This window comes from Saccopteryx leptura, chromosome 1 (genome assembly GCF_036850995.1).
Source record: "Saccopteryx leptura isolate mSacLep1 chromosome 1, mSacLep1_pri_phased_curated, whole genome shotgun sequence".
Taxonomy (NCBI): Eukaryota; Metazoa; Chordata; class Mammalia; order Chiroptera; family Emballonuridae; genus Saccopteryx; species Saccopteryx leptura.
In genome coordinates, this window is record NC_089503.1 from 47,058,489 (window position 1) to 47,081,422 (window position 22,934).

At 46.8% G+C, this 22,934-nt stretch overlaps 1 protein-coding gene across 8 annotated transcripts in view; it reads right to left on the minus strand.

Annotated features, from left to right (window-relative positions):
• Nucleotides 1-15,161: 15,161 nt before the first annotated feature.
• Nucleotides 15,162-22,934, minus strand: part of TEAD1 (TEA domain transcription factor 1) — a 279,132-nt gene continuing 271,359 nt past the window's right edge. For all 8 annotated transcript variants that reach the window (XM_066365705.1, XM_066365711.1, XM_066365732.1 and 5 more), the window contains one exon: nucleotides 15,162-22,778. In XM_066365705.1, the coding sequence (XP_066221802.1) occupies nucleotides 22,665-22,778 (114 nt within the window). In that variant the 3' untranslated portion in view covers nucleotides 15,162-22,664. The remainder of the gene's footprint in view (nucleotides 22,779-22,934) is intronic.

The following is a 22,934-nucleotide window of genomic DNA, read 5'->3' on the forward strand; positions in this document are numbered from 1 at the left end:
TCAAAGAGGTGTGAAAAAATCGTATGATATGAGCATACATGTCTATGTGTGCACATATAATAGTGATTAATGTGTATGTACATAGAGATGGATGTGTATATACTGTATGTGTAAATATATTGTGTGCATGTGTACAGCTTCTGAATAAAGAGTATATAAGGGTTGTATCTATTATATTTGAAATTTCTCTGCAATTATTTCCAAAAAATGTTTTTTAAAGGTTGTATAACCACCCCAAATTTGAGTTTATAAATAAAAAACAGTTAAACTAGATCATTGCGTTCCGTTCCAAAGGAAGCAGTAGAAATATTTCTACCCCAAAGGACATTATGATTTTTACTGGAAAAGAAGGATGATTCTGAGTTTCCTCCACTTGAACATTGTGTGTGTGTGTGTGTGTGTGTGTGTGTGTGTGTGTGTGTGTGTGTGTGTGTGTGTGTGACAGAGACAGAGAGAGAGACTGAGAGAGGGACAGATAGGGACAGACAGACAGGAAGGGAGAGAGATGAGAAGCATCAATTCTTCATTGTGGCACCTTGGTTTTTCATTTATTGCTTTCTCATATGTGCCTTGACTGGGAGGCTACAGCAGAGCGAGTGATCCCTTGCTCAAGCCACTGACCCGGGCTTAAAGCCAGTGACTTTGGGCTTCAAGCCAGCAACCTTGGGCTTAAGCCAGCAACCATGGGGTCATATCTATGATCCCATGCTCAAGTCAGCAAGTGCTCAAGCTGGTGAGGCTGTGGTCAAGACAGATGAACTCGCGCTCAAGCCGGCGACCTCAGGGTTTTGAAGCTGGGTCCTCTGTATCCCAGTCCAATGCTCTATCTACTGAGCCACTGCCTAGTCAGGCTGAACACTTTCTTTTCCAACCAGAAGCTGATAAACCTTCTCTGTTCCCACTGGAATCTGGAGTCTCAGAATCTTTTCAACCATATGACACCACTGGTTCTCAAACTTGGCTGCATGTTAGAATTGCCCAAAAAGCTTATAAAATGGCTAAAGTCTGACCTCCAGAGATTCTGATATCTTGGGAATGGTGGGGGTGTGGGCAGGGTGGGGGTAGGGGAGGTTAGGAAGGTGGGCTGGGCATCAGGATTTTTAAAAACTCCCCACATGATTCTCCCTTGCAGCCAATTTGGAGAGCCCACTGATCTAGACTATATTACCGCTGAGCTGAGCCCAGAGCCTGCTGGGGTCTCAGCCATTTGGTAATTCCCCCAGGTCCCTGCCTTTGTTCTTTGGCTGCAGGGAGCTCCTTTCTTTGATTGATGGCTCTGCAGTCCCATCTGAGATGCAGGGCTGCAGGGTTCTTGGAAGGGTCCATCCTAGAGAGCCATGGGTATCACCAAAGGCCACACATTTGTTCCAGGGTGGTCTGTACAGCCAAGCTCCCCACTAGGGGAGTGGATGGGGCTGCTGAGCATTACTGCGGGAAGGTGGACTTTCTTTCAGTTGACATCCCTGTTTTATCCTGAGAGTCTTGGCCTGTTTCTCCAACAGCCCAGAAAAACCAGGGGCAGCATGAGACACTGGTCTGCACCTGAAACTGGCGGTCAGGGAAGGCAGGTGCCGCCCAGCAAGCACAGGGTGGTTGAGCGGGGTGGGTGGTCCCCAAATCGCTCCTACCGCACGGATACGCTCTTTCTTCCCTCTGCCCTTTCAGTCACCTCCTACATTCTTCTCAAGAAAGTTATTTTCACCAACCCCGGAATGCCAGTTCAGAACAGCCCCTGGCATCACGGAAGTCTCTGCACTTTTCATCTCTAATCGCCCTGCTCACCTATTCAGAGATACGGTTTCAAAGCAACGGGAGCAAGTTACTCATTCAAATGCTGTTAACAAATAACAGGATTGAAGTGTGTAATAGGTAGTTACTCAGCTTTGAAAATTTGCCCTGAAGAGTTAAAATTTCTGCTTCACCGGAAATTTGGTGGGTGGGTGGGTGGGTGTCCTTGTGGAAGGAATTTCCAGGCCCTGAAATTCGACGTCTAATCTCCTTCCCCTGCATCTGAGCTGGAACGGGCGCTCCAGTGAGAGATTGCCGGAGACGGAAGGCTGGGGAACGTTCTGGGGCTGCAGGTGTTCAGCTGCTGCACCGGCGAGGGCTGCTCCCCACCCCCCCATGCTGGCGACACCCGCCAGGACTTGCCAGAGCCCATGTCAGAGGAGTCAGTTTGTAAACTGCTCTCTGGATCATCCCAGCAGAGTGGATGGGATCATGGAGGACTGGGGAAGGAGGTGCTACAGCCCAGGTGTCAGGCGGAAGTCCACCAAGGAATGGCTGGTGGTCCGGGATGACATGCCACAGCCTCCCAGCAAACTCAGCAGAGTGCTCCTTTTCACCGCGACAAAGCCGCCGGGAGCCATCAGCTGGGCGACTGCAGCTGATGCAGTTATTGCTTTTCCCTTTAAATAAATATTTCAGGAAGCCCCACACTATGAGACATCCTACACTATGGGGACAGCCATCCCCTCCAGGGGGGGCTGCAGTCTGCTGCACATAGTAAGTGCGCAGTAAATGTCAGCTCGCTTCTGCGGTTTAAGAAAATATGCAGGCCTCAGCGTGGGAGTAAAAGGTATCTTGTGGGTCCTCAAATGGGGTCAGGCGACAGGGATGTTAAGATTGCATGTTAGGGCAGGAAATGGACCTCACCTGTGTTGGTCAATCACAAACGATTCCCCAGTTTGGCTCTTCTTCGGACAAGTCCAAGTACTCATGGCATAGGAATTCCGAAAATATTTACTGAAAGAAGAAACGATGATTAACTTCGAGGTGGCGGAGGGGAGCTGCACTGAGCCAGGTGAGACGCAGAAGAGCTTGAGTTCCCACCTGAGGGGGCTCCTGAGCCTCTGGTCAGAAAGCTGGGGAGGCACAGGGCTGTGCACTCAGACCCCTTGGAGCTTCCAAAGGGGTGCTGGAGGGGGCAGGAGGGAGAGAAAGAGGCTGAAGGAGAAAGAGCAAGAAGAGAGGAGTTGCCCTGGCCAGTTGGCTCAGCAGTAGAGCGTCGGCCTGGCGTGCAGGGTACCCGGGTTCGATTCCCGGCCAGGGCACACAGGAGAAGCGCCCATTTGCTTCTCCACCCCCGCCCCCTCCTTCCTCTCTGTCTCTCTCTTCCCCTCCCACAGCCAAGGCTCCATTGGAGCAGAGATGGCCCGGACGCTGGGGATGGCTCCTTGGCCTCTGCCCCAGGCGCTAGAGTGGCTCTGGTCGCGGCAGAGCGACGCCCCGGAGGGGCAGAGCATCGCCCCCTGGTGGGCAGAGCGTCGCCCCTGGTGGGCGTGCCGGGTGGATCCGGTCGGGCGCATGTGGGAGTCTGTCTGTCTCTCCCCATTTCCAGCTTCAGAAAAATACAAAAAAAAAAAAAAAAAAAAGAGAGAGAGAGAGGAGTCAAGGGTCAAGTTCTCAAATTCTCCTTTTCTAGCGGTGAGAACAGCAGGCTCTCCTCGGGGGAAATTCAGTCCCCTTAAACATCCTCTTTCCCAGCGTGGATTTGACCTCACCAGGCTCCTCAGCCTGCGCCAGGCCACCCACAGACAAGGACACAAAGATTATACCTTGAGAGTAAATGCATTCAAGACCCAACCCAGCACTTTACATATCTCACCTCCAAATCTAGAAATAGGGCCTTAGCTCCTTAGGACCCTACAACTTGGCTTTCTCTGCATAAACCCCTTTCAAAGTTCTTGTCTTAGATCCTGATCTTGACACTGATCTACATTTTTGTGATAATAGTCCAATTACATGTGCATTTATCTACTAATTTTCATACCCAGCCTCATTCCAAGAAGGATTGGAGGCGGCTTCTAAAGTTTCAACATGGTAACTGCTTTGATCAACCTGCTTTTCCACCCCACTTCTCAAACAGCTGTGCCCACAGCCAGAAAACATAGTTCTTTCTAGTTTAATTGGAAAACAACATTCAAAGCACCTTTGAAATCTGGCTCTAACTTCTAAAATATGTGAAGCTCACTCGGTATCCCGAGAAGATCCAGACAGAATGGGGCAGCCTGGTCACAGCCGAGTCCTAGTGTTGTGAGCGACCCGCGAGAGCCGTTTGAGACATTGGGCTCCCCTCAAAGTTCAGCTCTCCCTGGCATGATGCTGATTCTGGTGCTGGAGTTTGAACTCAGAGTTTGGGACATCCAAAAGGACACCCTCCTGGATTCCCTTTCCTTTGTTAGGTGCAAAGAACAAAGAGGTAAAAAAAGGCTGTCTTGGCGAGAAAACTTTTGTTCAAACCAAAGGGGCTTTAGTGTGTGGAGGGTCCTTCTCATCGAGGAGCCCGGGCAGTGCCCTGAGCTCGCCAGCGGGGACCTTTACCCAGCCACACTTGCTCCTGTCCCGCAGGGAGTCAGTTGATCCGAGCTGGACCTGTAATCCGTTGCTAAAAGGCCTCTTGGCTGATGCCCAGCTCAACAGGGGAGGGTTCATTCAGCTTTGTCGTCGGCAGGCTTGCTGTGTGGGGTCCCACCCTTGGGGGTTCCCACCCTGTGGGAAGCTAGCAGGCTCCCCTTCCCACATTCACAGGGGCTGTTTCTGAAGCTGCAGAAGGACTTGCTTCTCTGCTGTTACCTCTGCGAAACTCAAGAAAATCCCTCTGCGGCTTTGCTCGGGGTTAAGGAGCGAAGGTCTTCTATTTCTGCCAGGGACTCGGGGCCACGTCTGTTCTCACCTCACTTAGAAGGCTAAAGAGACAGCAACTGGAACCACAACGGGACACTTTCCTCATTTTTTTTGTTTTGTAATTTTAAAATACATATACCTTTCTTCTCTTAACATCTGAGAGGGCTTATAGGAAGCACAACACCAAGAAGGTATTTAAACATGAAATGAAGCAGCCGCTTTGGTCAGAGCAGAAAGAATACTTGCTTTCGAATACCAGACTGAGCGCGGGGGAGGGAAATAATCGAAGTTTCCATTCGTGAGTCTTATCAACACTTAGCATCTAATCATCTTCGTTTTTTGTTGGTTTTTTTTTCTGTTTTTTTTTTTTTTTTTTCTTGTATTTTTCTGAAGCTGGAAACGGGGAGAGACAGACAGACTCCAGCATGCGCCCGACCGGGATCCACCCGGCACGCCCACCAGGGGGCGACGCTCTGCCCACCAGGGGGCGATGCTCTGCTCCTCCGGGGCGTCGCTCTGTCGCCACCAGAGCCACTCCAGCGCCTGGGGCAGAGGCCAAGGAGCCATCCCCAGCGCCCGGGCCATCTTTGCTCCAATGGAGCCTCGGCTGTGGGAGGGGAAGAGAGAGACAGAGAGGAAGGAGAGGGGGAGGGGTGGAGAAGCAGATGGGCGCCTCTTCTGTGTGCCCTGGCTGGGAATCGAACCCGGGACTTCTGCACGCCAGGCCGACGCTCTACCACTGAGCCAACCGGCCAGGGCCTAATCATCTTCGTTTTTCACAGCACTGTCACGGTGAATGTTGTCACCACTATGTGACAGATAAAGAAACCGAGGCTCGCCCTGGCCGGTTGGCTCAGCGGTAGAGCGTCAGCCTAGCGTGCAGAGGACCCGGGTTCGATTCCCGGCCAGGGCACACAGGAGAAGCGCCTGTTTGCTTCTCCACCCCTCCGCCACGCTTTCCTCTCTGTCTCTCTCTCTTCCCCTCCCGCAGCCAAGGCTCCATTGGAGCAAAGATGGCCCGGGCGCTGGGGATGGCTCTGTGGCCTCTGCCCCAGGCGCTAGAGTGGCTCTGGTCGCAACATGGCCACGCCCAGGATGGGCAGAGCATCGCCCCTGGTGGGCGTGCCGGGTGGATCCCGGTCGGGCGCATGCGGGAGTCTGTCTGACTGTCTCTCCCTGTTTCCAGCTTCAGAAAAAATGAAAAAAATAATAATAATAAATAAAAAATAAAAAAAAAGAAACCGAGGCTCAGAAAAATGAATTGCCCAAATACCCACAGCAAGTCAGTGGTGAGATCAGGGTTTGAATCCAGGATGGGTGATTCTAGATCAGAGTCTAAATCCTGGATGGGTGATTCTAGAGCCCTGGGCTCAGCACTGCGTAGAGCGCCTCCTCTGTACGCCACCACTCGAACCTCCGGTCCTGCTAACTGGATCTCACTGCTCACTCCGGGAGGCTAAGGAGCACAGGGTCGATTGTTTACATCATGAAGGCCCATCAGTGAGATGTGTCCTGTCTTTCACAGTTGAAATGCTTCCGTTTGTGATGGTTGCCTGATCCTGGCATGCATTTGCATCTGCAATCTCTGTACTCCAACATTTCTACTGCCTGTGAAAAATTTCAGCTCCGTCTTACTTTGACACCAGTGCAATCGGGAGCCTCTCTTAAGGGGCTCCAAAGTCCTCTAGCTAGCTTCTAAATTTAATCCATTTATATAGAACCCTTACAAAACGGCTGGGAGTGTGAAAGAGCTAACCAAAGATGTTTTCGTTGGGTTGGAATCAATGCTGAGTCTCTCCTTACAATGACAGCTTCCAAGGAGAGTAGAGTGAACTGTTGGATTATGGTAAAAAGAAAAAAAAAAAAAAGCACGTTTTAAAAAGCCCTTTTTTGTTGTTTGATGAGAATGTAATTCAGGTCCCAGTCCTTGGATGGATGCCAGTTTTCTTGGTCCCCGCTCCCGGGAGTGGGGGTGGGGAGCGTGTGTGTGTGTGTGTGTGTGTGTGTGTGTGTGTGTGTGTGTGTGTGTAGCCCCAGGGAACTTGTTTCCACCTGACAAAGCAAAGGAAAAAAGTGGTATTTTCCTTTCTTTTTTCCCCTGGAGGTGGAATGAACATATGAAACGAGCATGACCGGTTGAACCTTGGTGGATCAGGGCTTAAACCCACATCTTCTCTCTTCATACCTGTGTGGCTGTGGACAGGTTATATCCAAGTATGTGTTTGAGTTCAGTGTCCCATCAGTAAATTGCAGGTGGTGATGCAGACCTCGCCGGGGTGCCCTGAGGATTAAAGGCAATCTTTGGAAGACCGCTCGCCAGACCCATGGAAGGTTCTTTGTAACAGGTGTGACTCGATGCAGGAGCAGCACGGCACCTGGCACGGCATGGCCCTGCTAGTTAGTGGGTGTGCAATGTCATGGTTAAAAGGTACTGCTCTAATTCAACGTGGACAGACAGACTTCACAGGAGCAGCAAGTGCCACGTGCCACCTCACCTGAGGTGGGGCTCAGGAGGGTCGAGCTTCTGGTTTTTAAAGATAAAAAGAAGCAGACAGACAACAGCACCCCCACCGCTGTCGCCCACCTTCCTCCAACAACATTCCGGAAAAGCTTCACTCCTCGGCCTCCCTGGCGAGAAGCTCGTAAGTGGCAGTTTGCTGCCCTCTGCTGTCCACCTGGAGAACTCACTGGATGCTTTTGGCTATGCTGCCAGCCTTAAAATCCTAAAGGAGCTGGGGTGCCCCCTGGGAAAGGGGGAGTACCAGGACCGGCTACATAATCTTAGGGGTCCAGTGGAAAATGAAGAACACCTTGTGTTAGAAAATGTATTAAGAATTTCAAAACTGCCACAACAGAAATATTAGGACCAGGTGCTGGGTATTTCTGAGGACAGGATTCTGTGCAACTGGCAGGTGTGGCATGCCCAGGAAGCTAGCCTTTTCTCATGACCTGATCCTGAGTCAACTTCTTCACCTATGACCTAGTCTCACTAGTTCCCTGAGGAACTTAAATTTAGAACAAGTCTGAGGAGGGGCGATGGGGGAAAGGGCCTCTTCTAATATATTATATAAGCCCAACTTGGGAGGGCAGGTACCGGTTTCTCTTGACTAATTTAATGCAGTAGTAGCACAAATCTAACCTCTCTCCTGCATACTGCTGGAATTTGAGAGAGAAAAAAACCAGCTTGTCCTGGCCTTGTGAATTAGACAGAGATTCAAACATCAATTTAATTTTATTACAGAGCAGGTTATGTTGGAGGACAAAGCTTACCTATAACTAAAGAGTGTGCTCAAATTCACTCTCAGGACCTGGGTGGTTGGCTCTGTGGATAGAGCATCAGCCTGGTGTGTGGACGTCCCAAGTTTCATTCCCAATCAGGGCACACAGGAGAAGTGACCATCTGCTTCTCTCCCCCTCCCTCCCTCTTCTCTCCCTCTTCCCCTCCCACAGCCAGTGGCTCAACGGGTTCGAGCATCAGCCTCAGGCCCTGATAAGCTTGGTTGGTTTGAGCATCAGCCCCAGACAGGTGTAGCCAGGTAGATCCCGGTTGGGATGCATGTGGGAGTGTTTCACTATCTCACTATCTCCCCTACTCTCACTGAAGAGAAAAAGGAAAAATTACTCTCAAATTCCCCCTGGAGAGATCCGCCCAAACGAGAACGTGAACCCGTTGCTGTCCCCTGCTCACCAGTGTATATCCATGGGGAGAAGTAAGAAATAGGGCAAGGTTCGAAGAGGAGTTAGGGGTTAAAAAAACCTTTCTCTGGAACCCTGAGCAGTGAAGAGACAGTGTGTTAGGCAGACACAAACTAGGGAAATAAAAACCACTTCTAGTGTCTACAACAAAGGGCATTTGATGTGGGGAATTGGCTTCACAGGTGGTGAAGGTGCTGAGAAGCTGAAGCCCAAGATGAATAAGAAAGGGAAGTCGCTCCCGCTTTTAGGACGAGGAGCAAAGGGATAAGATGGTGTTCCCAGATCCCGGGCCGTATCACTGGTGGGCTCCTCACGAGGGGACTGGCACCATGAAGGAACTACAGCTGCCGCTGGTCTCAAAATGGAGAGAGATGGGGAGCAGCGCCCTGGCTCCTCCCTGCCCTCCCCCTCAGTCACCCTCCAGTGTCTCCCACTGGCCACCCTCAGCTGATGCAAGCAGCTGACAGGAGTCTGGAGAAGACCAGCAGCAGGGGTCAGTCCCCCGCATTTCAGCACAGGGGGGAGAAAGGAGTGGGTCCGAGCAGGGGCGTGCTCAGAACCAGTGTTCCCTGGGTGGGTGCCAGCTCAGACGGCCAAATGCCTCGTGGATAAAGCTAAATTCAGCCCCATGGCACAAAAGGTGATTCACAGACCAGACCACTTTCTAAACCACATTTCCTGCGACTCTCTCTCTTGTCCAGTCAGCTAACTCCCTAACCCTAGGCTCCCAGTCAGCTAACTCCCTAACCCTAGGCTCCCAGTCAGCTAACTCCCTAACCCTAGGCTCCCGGTCTCACTCCCTGTTCCTGCAATGTGCCTTGCCCACGTCACGGCCTCCTCTGCTTCCTGGTCTTCCCCTTTCTCCTCTCTTCACTCCAGTGCTTCTCCCCCTGTTCTTCCCTCTCCTCCCTTTCTCTAATAAATGTTTCTTGAATATCAGCTATTAAAACACATTGTATCCACTCACCTCCACAGGTAGGGAGTCCCAAATCCAGATGTAACTGATTAAAACCAGTCCTAACTTTCTTTACCAACCCACTAGATGTCATCTTGATCTCACTACAGAACTGGGAGGCCCATACAAGAACTTAAAACCAAAATGAGTATTTTCATATTTGCCCTTAAAACATCACATCAGACTTCTGTTAACATTAATGACTAAATAAGATTTTAATGACTAGACATAACAGAAATGAAAGCACTGGAGAGCAAACAGAAGCAGGTGGATTTTGGTGGGAAGTCACTCCCTGGACATGGAGAGAGGTTACAGAAAGTAAACACCCTATTTCTGCTGCTCTTAGCCAGGGGCCGGGTGTGGGCCATGGATGGTGCTGGGGGGGGGGGCAGACATATTTTCTGCCCATGAATATAGAACCCTGAGTCCAGGGCAGCTACAGCTGAGCGGGAGTCCTGGAAGGGAAAGAGCCAGGGAAGGGATCCCCAAATTCTCTCTGCTCACACCTCCGGCAGACTACTGGGCCAAGTGTAGGCAGAACAGACACAGCACTTCCAGCTCAAGACCAGTGGGTCTAAAAAGATTGTAGCCACCAAGAAACAGAATTCGTAGTTAGAGCTCAATCAAGAAAAATGCCTCCCAAAGTGAAATGAAATGACTTATTAAAGATATCAGATTCAAGAACCTCCACAATTCGCGTTGATAATTGTGTACAATCCAAAATTACCTAATATATGAAAAACTAGGAAACTGAGACCCATTCTCAAATGAAAAGATGTTATGCGAAGTAAAAGGAATCAAGCACACAGAAGTATATGCTGTATGATTCTATTTAAGAAAAATTTTAGAAAAGGCTACATAGCCTAGGCACAGAAAACAGATGTGAGCTTGTGTGAAGTTGAGAGTCAGGGGAGGGAATTAATTACAAACAGGTGTGCGAAACTTTTTGAGAGACAAATATATTCTATATCTTGATTATGGTGGTAATTATACAACTATACACAACTTCTCAACTAAACCAATTATGCACTTAAAATTAGTGAATTTTACTGTTTTATAAATTATATCTCAGCCCTGGCTGGTGGCTCAGTGGATAGAGCGTTGACCCAGCATATGGATGTCCCGGTTAGATTCCCAGTCAGGGCACACAGGAGATACAACCATCTGCTTCTCTTCCCCTCCTTTAGCCAGTGGCTTGACTGGTTTAAGCATGGCCCCAGACACTGAGGATAGCTTGGTTGGTCTGAGTGCGTCAGTCTCCGGCACTAAAACTAGCTCGATACTTGAGCATTGGTTCCAGATGGGGTTGCTGGGTGGATTCCAGTTGAGGCACATGTGGGAGTCTACCTGACTATCTCCCCTCCTCTCACCTTAAAAAAAAAATTATACCTCAATAAAGTGGCAGAAAAAGTAAATGAAAAAAACATCACAGCCAATGGGCTCTTCCTCATGGCTGCAAATTATTGGTACATATTTCAAGTGTTCTTTGTACTCATATCATGGTCAATTAAGTAAATGAGTCAATTTACTTTTTAATTCTACTGTTGCTGGATTGCATAGATGTTGTACAAGTCCCTGGAGCGCCTCTGCAATAAACCCAGGTATAAATTTAGTTGTTATAGATTATAAATGTTCACCTTTCTTGATAACTCTGTACTGTTTTCTAAAGTGGTTGTACCAATTTTCACTTCCAGCAGCATGTATGAAAGCTCCATTGCTCCACATCTTTGCCCAAACTTGGTATTATCAGATTTAAAAATTTTAAATCCTACTGGGCAAATCTCATTGTGGTTTTCAACTAGCATTTCCCTGATTACTAATGGAGTTGAGTATCTTTTCATGTTTATTGGTCATGTGGATGTCTTTTTTAGGGGGAAGAATTGTCCCACTTCTGGCACAAGGCAGGGTTCTTTGGAATAGACAATAATACTTGGTAAAAATAGAAGGCAGCAGGAAAATAGGAAAAAAAAACCCAGGAGACGATTGACTCCATGAAAGAAGCCAGAGGCGTGATTCGACAGGAGCTGAGCAGGGCTGGCTGTTGAGGGCAGGACATGGCTCAGTCACAGTCACAGGGTTGCCAGGAGTTGGAGCTGACTAAACGGTGTGAAACACACACTTCTACAATTCAGGATTTAATATTCAGCCAAGGACAAGCAGGGTTAACCCTGTGCCAGCCAGACGATGTGCTGCTAGACGACTCCTTGAGGCTTAGCGGACATGGGGGTCTAGAAGACAAAGTGGAGGTGCTGGAGTCGCCTCAGCAGAGTACTGAGAGAGGACTCGAAGTTCAGAGGCGATGCTAGGGGGATGGATTTATAATTTAAGACCCAACCCCTGACTATGTGTTCCAGACACTTCTTGCACTCAAACAATAGTGACTGCACTAGTGAATGGGGCACCAGCTTTGATGAAAATGTCAGTGGTGGCCCGCAGGCTGAGGCTGATGACGGGGTCTTGACACAGAACCGGGTTCCCTTGTTTGAATGAAGAGGACGGGATTCTGGGACAGCAGAGACAAGCTGGCAGCAATTAGCTGTCAGAGGCAAAGTAGTAATTGCCATGTTAGGTCGCAAGGAACGGCAACCAAGGAGCCTGGCCCCACAGGGATCTGTGGCGGTCACAGGTAGACCTTGGTAAGACGGGGGCAAGGTAGATAGGTACCCATCACAAATGTTCCCTGGTTATTTTGATAATAAAATATGAACAGGTATCTGCTGCCGCAGTGAAAAATAACCATCCTTCACTCACCTTTTCTAGATGTTAAGTCTGTTCTGAGAACCAGAGCCCATTGATCAAAGGCGGGGCTAAGACAGGCGAACATGGACATTGTAATGCACAGAAGGCCATCAAAGGGATCGACAGCCATTTGCCAGAGTATAGGTACACTGGGGAAAGAGAAGCAGATACCTTTTTAAGACTATTGTATGCACGCCATTGCTTTTTGGTCTAGGATGGGAGTTAGCAAGTTTTTCTTTTCTGCATAGGGCCAGGTAATCATTATTTCAGGTTCTGTGGGCTCCAGGGTCTATTATAACTAATCAGATCTGCCATTGTGGCATGAAAACAGCCACAACAAGTAGACAAATAGCACTTGGCTGTGTTCCAATAAAGTTTTATTTACAAAAACAAGCAGCAGGACAGATTTGGTCCACAGGCCAGTTTCCAGACCTTTGGCCTCAGACAGTCAATTTTTATAAAAATTCCATGTGTGCTTGAAAATATAGTCTCCAATTATTGAGTTCATTACTTTGTGTTTTGTAAATTAGAACAGCACATTGTTGAAACCCTCTATGTCCTACATTCTTGGGGTATTGTATCATTTTGAAGTAGTCCTCATGAACTTGAGCAATAATTTTTTCCTTGAGTTAGACCAGTGTGAGAATAATATAGCTACATCGGCTTTCTTTTGGTGTTTTGCTGGTATAGTTTTTAATCCTTTTTTTTTCCAAAGAGAGAGGGAGGACAGGCAGGCAGGGAGAAAGAGATAAGAAGCATCAACTCATAGTTGCAGCACTTTCATTGTTCATTGATTGCTTTCTCATTTGTACCTTGGCCAGGGGGGCGCTCTAGCGGAGCCAGTGACCCCTTGCTCAAGCCAGTGACCTGTGGGCTCAATCCAACGATCACGTGGTCATGTCTATGATCCCACACTCAAGCCAGCGACCCCTGCGCTCAAGCTGGTGACCTTGGGCTTTTGAACCTGGGTCTTCAGCGTCCTAGGTCAATGATCTATCCACTACACCTGGTCTAGCTTATGCTTTATTTTCCATCTTTCTGTGCCTTTTTATTTTAGTTTGCTCCCTATCATAAGCACAGAGCATGGCGTTTAAGTCTGAGCTTCTTGGGAGCCAAAGCAAATGGGAGAATGTTTATTGAAGAAAATGCAGTAGGGTTGCTGGCAGCCTGTTTGCTAGCTACAACCTAGACAAATTTGACATGTGGGGCATCAAACAGAACAAAGATGTCTTCCAAGGCAGTTAAATCACTCTGAGGCCTCAGAGGCTTATAGAACACTGTTATGTTTTTTGCTGTTGTTTGTTTATTGGAATTCTATCAGTAGCTCACTGATTGCTTAGTAGCTAATTGGGCTTTCAGTAAGTAGTAGCTATGCTTAGTAGTCCCCGGTGGCAATAAGGCAGAAGTGGCCAGGGGTTCCCAGTAAAGGTGCTTGTATTTATACCCTTTGGCTCCTTCAATCTCTTTACTCATTGACGTGTTAGTTTACCCAGAGTGTCATTCTCTTTGCAAATATACTGGAACCAGGAGCCCTATCAAAGGATGTGTTTGAAGTATTAAAGCACCGTGCTTTAGAAGAGGTGGAGGGCAAAGTGCCATGCAGCCAGTGGCAGAGCCAGAATGGTAAGGGAGGGAGTTTCCTGCCTCTAAATCCTCACCACTTACTAGCTTTTATGACCTTACCCAGGGATTGAGATGGGCCACAATTCAACGTTATGTGGGTTAAAGGAGGGAGTAACTAATGACTATGAAGATGCCTTTCATATAATAAGACCTCAGCAAAATACTCAGCACAAACCTCTTCCCTCTGCTCTAAGCAGCTCACTGGGCAACAGCATACCTCTCAAATAGTGGCTTGTTGAAAATGTCTCTTCAAAAGAGCTGGAATGTGCCTGACTGGTGGTGGTACAGTGGACAGAGCATCAACCTGGGACAGAGGTCCCAGGTTCAAAACCCCAAGGTCCCTGGCTTGAACGCATGCAGCTTGAGTGTGAGATCATCAACATGATCCCAGAGTTGCTGGTTTGAGCAAGTGGTCACTGGCTCAGCCTGAGAAGCAATCCACCCACCTCCCGTCAAGGCACATATGAGAAGCAATCAATGAACTAAAGAGACGCAACTATGAGTTGATACTTCTCATCTCTCTCCCTTCCTGTCTTTCTCTCATTAAAAAAAAAAGAGAGAGCTAGAATTTATTTCATCTGTTCCCATTCCTACCAGTACCTTTTGGGATTTGAAGTAGGCTTTCCCTCAAGATTTCAAAGAAATGGGGGAAGAAAGACCCTCTGAGGTCTAATTCAGGGTGCATTCAATCCCATTGTCGAAAGTCCAAGGTCATAGTTTTAAGCAAGTTGTCCCCCTCCTCAATCCAGGTTTCTCCCCAGCCTTGAGCTGCTTCCAGGCTGAAGAGTCCAGGCGACCTATTTAAGGCTCCATCACTCACCAGTCATGATTTTGGATGACCAATCCATTTGGAGCCTGTTTGGGGGTAATAATGTCACTGCAATTGGGACTCCTCTGAGAATCAAAGGAAATAACATACACTTCATACCAATGCACTTGGCCAGGTGCCGAGTGTAAAAACTTAGTGCAACCAGGCTTTGTTATACACGTGTGCTGCACACCGAGTCACAAATCCCATGGAGATTCTGAGGATAGGCAAGGGGTTACAGTGCAACATGCAAGCCAACTACTAAGCATGCAAGCAGCATGCAGGCAGGAGCCATGCTGCATTACCTCTGGATGCCACTGTCTGCTCTACTCCTGGTTCCTGGCATGTGCCCAGCAAGCTGTGTTAACAATTAACAATGGCTGAGCCGGTGTGCTTTTTGTATATCCAAGGCCCTACTATGGTTTCTCAGGGTTGCCAGGGATCACAGATAAGCTCTTCTGCAAAACTTATGTCAATTTTAATGAAGCACTAAAAAGAGAGAGACAGGCAGACAGACTCTCTGACTTGTGGATGCTTTTCAGAAACTCGGCTAGACAGAACACCCAACGTTCCAATGACTGGACTTGGTGGCTGCTGTCCAAAGTATCATGGTTGCTGCCTCCTTTACTCTGTCCTCCACAGGAGCTCCCACCGCACAGAAGACATAGTTCATTTTCAACAACATACACTTTTGCAGATAAAAAAGGTGACCCACACATTCATTTTCTTTATTTTTCATTGATACCGTATGAATACAAAGTTTCTAGAAAGCTACAAAATGTCTACCACTTTATCAAGAAGGCATCAAAATGTGTCACTTTGCAAAGACATGAAAACACCTGCAGGAACTGACACAAAAATAGCATTTTTAGAGTGATGAAATAATTGCACTTAACTGTCATGGATATTAAAGTTATCACACATATGTACCGCGAAAGCCAGAATACATTTTTTTTTTTTTACAAAGCACTTTATAAAAAAATTCTCTGCACACAAACCCTATAATTTTCATATAACTATTATACTAAAGATAAATTCACTTTAAAGCCAACACTTAGAACATTTTTAAACAAAAAGGTACCAGTACCTAAACACAGACGTTAACAAATACGAGAATACTGTACTGCCGAGGTTTAACCAAATGCCTTTTGAGAGTTTCTGCAAACAGGTTAAGAAAATGTGTGTGAGAATTTGACCCCAACCCCCCAATCTCTCCAATCGGCCCAAGAGGAACCTTACTACCCGAAGGCAGGTTCCCCGGCCCACTCCCGGCAGCAGTACAATATCCAAGGAACCACTGACCAGATGAAACGCTTACGTCACAAGCCCATTGTATACACGTGACATGAAGACACAGACTGTGAGAACCCCATTTTAGTCATTTAGAATGTGAACAAACACGTGGCAAAAACCAATTTACATAACATTTAAGCATATTAAAGAATTAAAGGCTATTCAGGTTTCTTTTTTCAATGTTACAAAATTTTTTTTGTTGTTTTTCAGGCACGTACTGTTTTGTTTTTTACTTTTTTTTTCTTCTCTATCTGCAGTCATGAGCCTATTGAAAAAAGGCTTACAAAAGTGAACCATTCAAGGAGGTAACAGGGAGATTTTTTTTTAAGAAGTGCAGTTAATATCTAATGTACACAGTGAAACTAATCAGAGAAAATGACTGATGCAAAAAAAAAAAAAATCAGAGACTGTTTTCCAATTGATTTCTGCCTAGATTCTGTCAGCTTCTCTTAGAGAAAGGGGAAGGAGACATGATGTCATGATGGAAGCCAGACAAAAGGGAGTCCACCTGAGTGACGGGTGGACTCCACCGGAATCTGACCCCCTTGAATGATGAGTGGGGAACATAAATGCTGATTCATAAATGCACGTTCACAGAGAATAAAACAAGTTGCAGCTGAAGAAGCAGGACAGTAAGTACGGATATTTCTCTTATTTAATGGTGCATGATTTCGGTGAAACTATCCTCTGCGATGTAATAAATTTTAAACACAAAAACCTTCGCTCTTAACAGTCTACGCAATGAGTTTCTGAGGGAAAACTATTGCCAAACAAGCACAGTAACAGTTGAAAAGAGAAGAGGAAACAAGTATTTGACTGATTTCTTCCGAGCGGTGGGATAGCACACTGACAGGGAGGGGCTGAATTCGAGCAGCTACAACTATAACTTGTGTTGAGTAATTTTCCTTTTCATTTGATTTGTTTTTCCTTGTAGGAATTTCTATAAACACTTACAACTTGCTGTGGCTAGAAAGCACTCCTGAAATTTCAGAGCCCAGAGAGGGTAGTCTTAAAAACACCAGGTAGAGACAGACAGAACATATGTATGCATTAAGAGTTCAGAGGCTAACTTTCAAAGATGTCTGAAATCTATCCCGTTAAACAAACATCTTTCTTCCTTGGCTTGTTTGGCTGGTGTTTTTGCCTTCTTGTCCTTCCCACTCCTCTTCCTCACCTCTATCAGCTTTCCCAATTTACACAAGGTTTTGATAAAAAGCCAACACGAACTGTGAAGAAATTGCCCTTTTGAGGGCTGGAACATTCTTTGAAAATGCCAAATTGTAAAGGGTGCTCTTTGGAAGTTTCTCATAACACAGTCATACAAGACACTCAGAGTCGATGTTTTCTCCCTAAGAACACTTCAATTGTCATGACCCTAACTCATTTTTGTTCTGCACTGTCATCTGTTTGAGGCTTCCAACTTTCAAAATGGATTCGCTGTGCAAACCAGGTAAGTGCGCACGGTCATCTGAGTGGGAAAGAAAGCCTCCACAGAGACTGAGCATGGACATGGGGACGGGGACAGACCCGTCCACTGGCCGGGAACCTGTGGCTTGTGTGGAAGTTCCCTCAGGCAGGTGCAGGGTTGGATGACGCGCGGAGATGACACCCTGGGTCGTTGGCACCCACAAACACAACAGTTCCGGGTCCCTCCTGCTGCAGTGTGCTCCCGGCGAGCAGTGGCCGGGGCTCTCCCCCGGCAGACAGACTCACAGCTGGCAGGGTCCACGTCGTGCTCTTGCAAAACGGAGGCCTGTGGTTGGTTACTCATCCCAGTAAACCAAAGGCATTACGGTGATCTCAAAATATTTTTGGTCTCTCTACAAAGTATCATTATTATGGCGGCACTTTTCTAAGCTGGAATCTCAAACCAAAGGCACTTTCATGCTAGAGTGCAGAGGAGTCGCAAATAGCTAAGTATTTGGTTGTGAATCTAAAAGGCAACATTAAAAGGGCAATTTGCTTTTCATAGTAAACTATGAAGTCGCAAAACCTTCCGTTTTGGTATATACATTTGAGAGTCTGGTCAAAGGCCTGACTTGCGTTCAGTTTCAGATTTTAGACCAAGTAGTCAGTTTCTTGTAGAACTGGAGAAAAAAATGGGCTTACCAAACAAAATGAAAACCGTTTTTGCTTGCTCTGTTTTAAAAATTGGGCCAATCAGCAAATGGGCATGGAGGGCGGGTGTGAGAAAAGGCTGGCGGCACGACTAGGGGTCACTAAGGCACTGCTTACTGGAACGCTTTGGCAGCTCTGAATTTAAAACTTCCTAGAAAAGTAACAGCAGTAAGAGAAGTTCTTCCAGCTTACAAAAGGGCTCACAGTTCCGAGGCGGCCTTTTGCACTGCACACCTACACAACGTCACAGAGATTTAAGGCTTTTCAAAAAGGACATGTGCAGGCTTCGCCACAGAAACACCAACAGAAAGAAATGAGCAATGCAGACAGATCCTCTTAATGTCGCAGGTGCAAACACCAACAAACAAAATTGGTTCCACCCTTCGTTAGGACAAGTGTAGTGTACCAGAGCATGTACAAAATCATACAAATTATATGTACCTGGTTTGTAAAACTGACTGTCGTCTCATGACTTAAATAACTTAATGGTTATACAAAAACAAACTGCTAAAGCCACTACAGTATTGAAACCTAGAGACTTGGGTTTTAAAGTCATTCAGGGACTCGTAACACCAAGTGCTTGGAACGGGGCCTGTTTTTTTGGCTGGTCTGAGTGCAGGACTCTGCCGCTGGGATGCCTAGCAACTGGAACTTGACTCAGAGCCTGTGGCGGGTGAGCTATGCTCAGAGGAAGCGAAAAGGCTCATCAGCTTTCCTACCTGTGCGAGGAAGTCTCGGCTGGGGACGTCAGACAAGACGCGGCGTTGAGAAGCGGCGTCAGCCTGGGGGAGGCTGCCGCGCAGGCAGAGGGCTTCTCCAGCCGCCTGTCCTCTGAGCCGCCCCTGTCTGCACGTTAGCAGGGGCGACGTAAGCGTGAGCACCAAAGAGGGACACCCTCCAGCAGAAGAGGCTAAGGACTAAGAGGCAGGAGTGCTAGAGCCTCCCTCGATTCTGTGGCTGACCGGGCTGGGCACTCTGGGCGAGTGTCTCCCCTCTGAGCCTCCACGCTCTCGTCCACAACATGAAGGAGAGGAGACGGTGCCCTCTTTCAGCTCAATAAAGAAAACATTCTACCAGCCCTCTTCCACAACTGACCTCTCTCTTCCCCGTCCCTCAAGATCAAAAGACATGTTCCAGAGGCTTCCATAAATACAAACAGCACTGAGTGGGAGGCAGAGAAACAGACCAGAGGGAGGAGACCGAAACGGTTCAAGGTTTGATAAGGAGACCCAGGAGCTCATGAGAAATAAGGAAAATAGCTATTTTTCTTTTTAAACCTGGTGAACTAAGGATCGAAGATTTAGAAATGCTCTTAAAATAGGTGTGAGTGGACACGGGGATGAAGGGAACCAGCTGATCCCACTGGAGGGGAAGAACCCTTGTGGGAAGAGAGACTGTCGTGAACACGAAGTTCTGAAACTGGAAGAACCGGACACGGTGTCACCAGGGTGACATCCTACCTGCCTCCATGCCTGGCACCAGGAGAGAGGCTATCTCAAGGTAAAATGGAAGAAAACAGGAACTCTGAAGTATGGTAGCTGTGACTTGTGTGATCTAGGGCCGTGGTTCCCAACTAGGGGTGACTCTGTGCCCCATGGGACATTCGGCAATGTCTGGAGACACTCTGGGCTGTGACAGCTGAGGGAAGGAGTGCTCCTGGCACCCAGGAGCCGAGGCCAGGGATGCTGCCAAGCCTGTACCGCACAGGACAGCCCTGCGCCGCAAACAGTTACCCGGTATAAAATGTCAAACAGTGTCAAGGCTGACCCTGGTCTCGGGCAGTTTGGACACGGGAATTCTCAGACATGTTCTTGAAAGAAGTCCTGATTTTATTATAGGTCTCTTGCTCAGGCAGAAAACAATGCCAACAGACCAGAACCCAGTTCTTCAGCTATTCCCTGTTTAGAGGGTGAAAAATTGGCCTCTTAATTCTCCAGTGAAAGCACGCCAACGCTCCTGAACGGAACTTGGTAGTGGACGGTCAACAGGGAAGGAAGCACCGGGAGAGGATGAGGGCACAGCTTTGGAAAGGCTTCCTTACGGCTTAGTCAGCTTTACAGACAAAGGGCGAAGACTGCGCGTAAAGGGCGAAAGACCAAAGACAGAGTCGGATTAGACGTCAAACAAACGCCACCCCCCAGGGCCTAATCTGGGAGAGATGAAGAGAGAGTCAGGAGTTTGGCTGATTGGATAGATGGGAAAAACATCTGTTTTGGAGAAAAGTTAAGAACAAGACAAGAAGTAACTTTCAAAGACCTTAGAGCAAAAGATGTAAGCAAAAAGATTTAGAGCACAAAGTAATCCTCAGGGTCGTTTGCACAAATCCCCAAACCCACCTACAAAGGGATTCGGAGGGCATCAGTGGCGAAGCTTCTGAGGGCCCGGCCTGTGGCATGCCCTTCTCTGCAGCCAACAGAACCACCCTCAAGCTGGTCTTCTCGGGTCTCAGTCCATTTGCACTTTGAAAAGTAAATCCCAAGAGCTCTCCTGGCAGCACAGAAAAGCCCCGTTCCAGGGCGGGAACGTGAACCAGATACCTCCCCCTCTGAGGTTCTGGGATAGCGTGGCTTGGAGCCACATAAATCTTTTGCATGCCTACAGTTCTAGGGTCCTGCTCTTGAAAGAGTGGGGGTTCCCTTGAGGAAAGATACAAGAGACAGGAGCAAAAGCAGCAGCCCTAGGGTGGGTAACCAATAGAAGACGCTTAAACGCTTGGGCTGAAGATGAAGACCGGATGGAAGAGCAGAGAACTCGGTCATCCTTCAAGGGCCCACTGGCAATCACTGGAACAAAAGTCAGCCTCTTTACAGAGCGGAGCGTAAATGGGCACCCTCCTCCTGGTTTACATAAGGGATGTACACGCCAATGGGAAAAGTTTTGCACTTTCTCCTCTGGTCTTCCTAGTGACCAGTGGTGTGAGTTTGGAAGAAGCCAGACTTGGTCCAGTATGATGTTTGCCACAAGCCTGTCACACCCCCATGCTCATGACCACCAGATACTAAACAAGATAGAAGCGAGGTCAGCACAGACAGTGAGACAGGCAAGGGGGTATATAAATTACTTGGATGTGATAGAACAAAGTTTTTATTTTCTGGCTTGATGAAAAAGTCTTGATATGTTTCATATCTTATAAAATTTATTTCACATTCTAGTGTATTACCATGTTCCCAACAGTGATAAACATGTCACTTTCTTCTGGGAAGTTGGGGGTGTGTCCTTGTGGGTGTTTCCCAATGAAGCCCTGTGGGAAGAACCTAAGACATGTATGTAGCTCCGTCGAACCAAGTCTGCCTGGGTCATGCTCTCGAATAGCTGGGTTGGAAAGTTCAATCTCTCCTGGGAAGAGAACCTCCCTAAATGTCTGTTTGAAAGGTCATAGAGAGAGAGAGAGCTGGGCCTCTTAAACCTCAGTCAAACAAGTCTAGAACTTAGTAAGAGGTGAGAAGAGAATGGATGTCCTTAGAGAATACATCTAGATCTACAGAAACAGACTGAATTATACACACATATCGACACCTAGTAAACTTAGTGACACCAACTAGGTGTTCAATAAATATGTGCTGAATGCCTACACAGGCATGTATGTATACGTAGACACAAACACATACATACACACAGGGTTAGAGCAGGTTAATATGCCTGTTAGATCACCAGAAATAAGCAATTTATCCACAGGCTAGCGAGGATGCTTGCCAATTTCTGGGGAGCAGAGATGCTAAAACTGATGAGCCTTTCACTTATTTGGTGGATGACGTTTCCTCCCAGCCACAGGGTCTTCTATACTTTGCAGCTCATAGTGCAGTATTCATGCCAATTTTAATATTTTTGTTATTCGGTTTTTATGGTTCAAATATTTACTCATCTTACTAGAAAAAATTTGGTTGTCCATATAAAATATAACTGCACACACAAGACTATAAACATGGTAAGTTTAGATTTTCAGTATTTATCTACTTATTGCAAAAAGAGCCATCTTTTCTTTTTCATTAAATAATCAATCATCACATTAGTACAATACAATTTTATACTTTTAAATATACTATATATGTTAAGGATAAGGGGTGAAGTTTTATTCCTTTGTAATACCTGTTTAAGAGTTTAATGGATTAGGGAGATTAGTTTTATTTAACCTTGTGAAAAAAGTACAAATTTGTCTCATTAGGATACTTCTACCAAGCATTTCTTAAGGCTATATTTTAACATTTGGTTTCAAAAAGAAAAAAAAAACTTTCATTTAAAAAATAATTTAGTGAATTACATTCTTTCATAACTTCCACCCTAATTAGTTACAAAGATAAGTCTAAAGATTCTTAGTTTTGTGTACTAATTTACATTTATATTTAAAGATTAATTTTACTTGTATCTTAAAACAAGAATTCCATGTTGAAAGAAGAAAAAAAAACCTAAAAACATTTGTATAAAGGCTGTCAATGCCCCGTGGCCAACGCTCTGTCTGAATATTGTCTACCACAGTTAGCAACAGGTCTCTGCGGACAGAGACCTGGGTTCTCAAGGTTCACCTTTCCCGAGGCATTGTGGGCTGCAGATCCGAGGAACACATAGAAACAACTAGATTTCTCTTTTTACAACTGTACCAGAACTTCACAGCTATGACGATAGTATGAACACATGAGAAAATGACTTCACTCAAACAGGATTTAGAAAAGCAGGGTGACCTCAGGGCCAGGGCACCACCCCTGCATGATGAGGTTTACAGTCAGTCGTTCGATAATGGAGAGAGTGTGTGTGTGCACATATGTGTGTGTACGTGTATATACAAGTATCTCTATATATAAATAACCATGTTCAGTCCTTTACAAGCCTGTAGATGTGATGTTGTGCTCCGTGTTCACTATTTGAAACTTCAAATACACAGGCCATGCAGAGGAGAGTTTCTTGTGTATCCCTGTTTGTTACCACCTGTTAAGAAAAGAAAGGTATATATACATATATATTTATATAAAACACCACATGGTCGAAAACATATTCCATCTGTGTTATGAGGACTCTGGGTTTGCCTGGTGAGAAACCGTCTCAAGTCCAACTGGTGGATTACTAGAAACCTGTCTGGCCTCA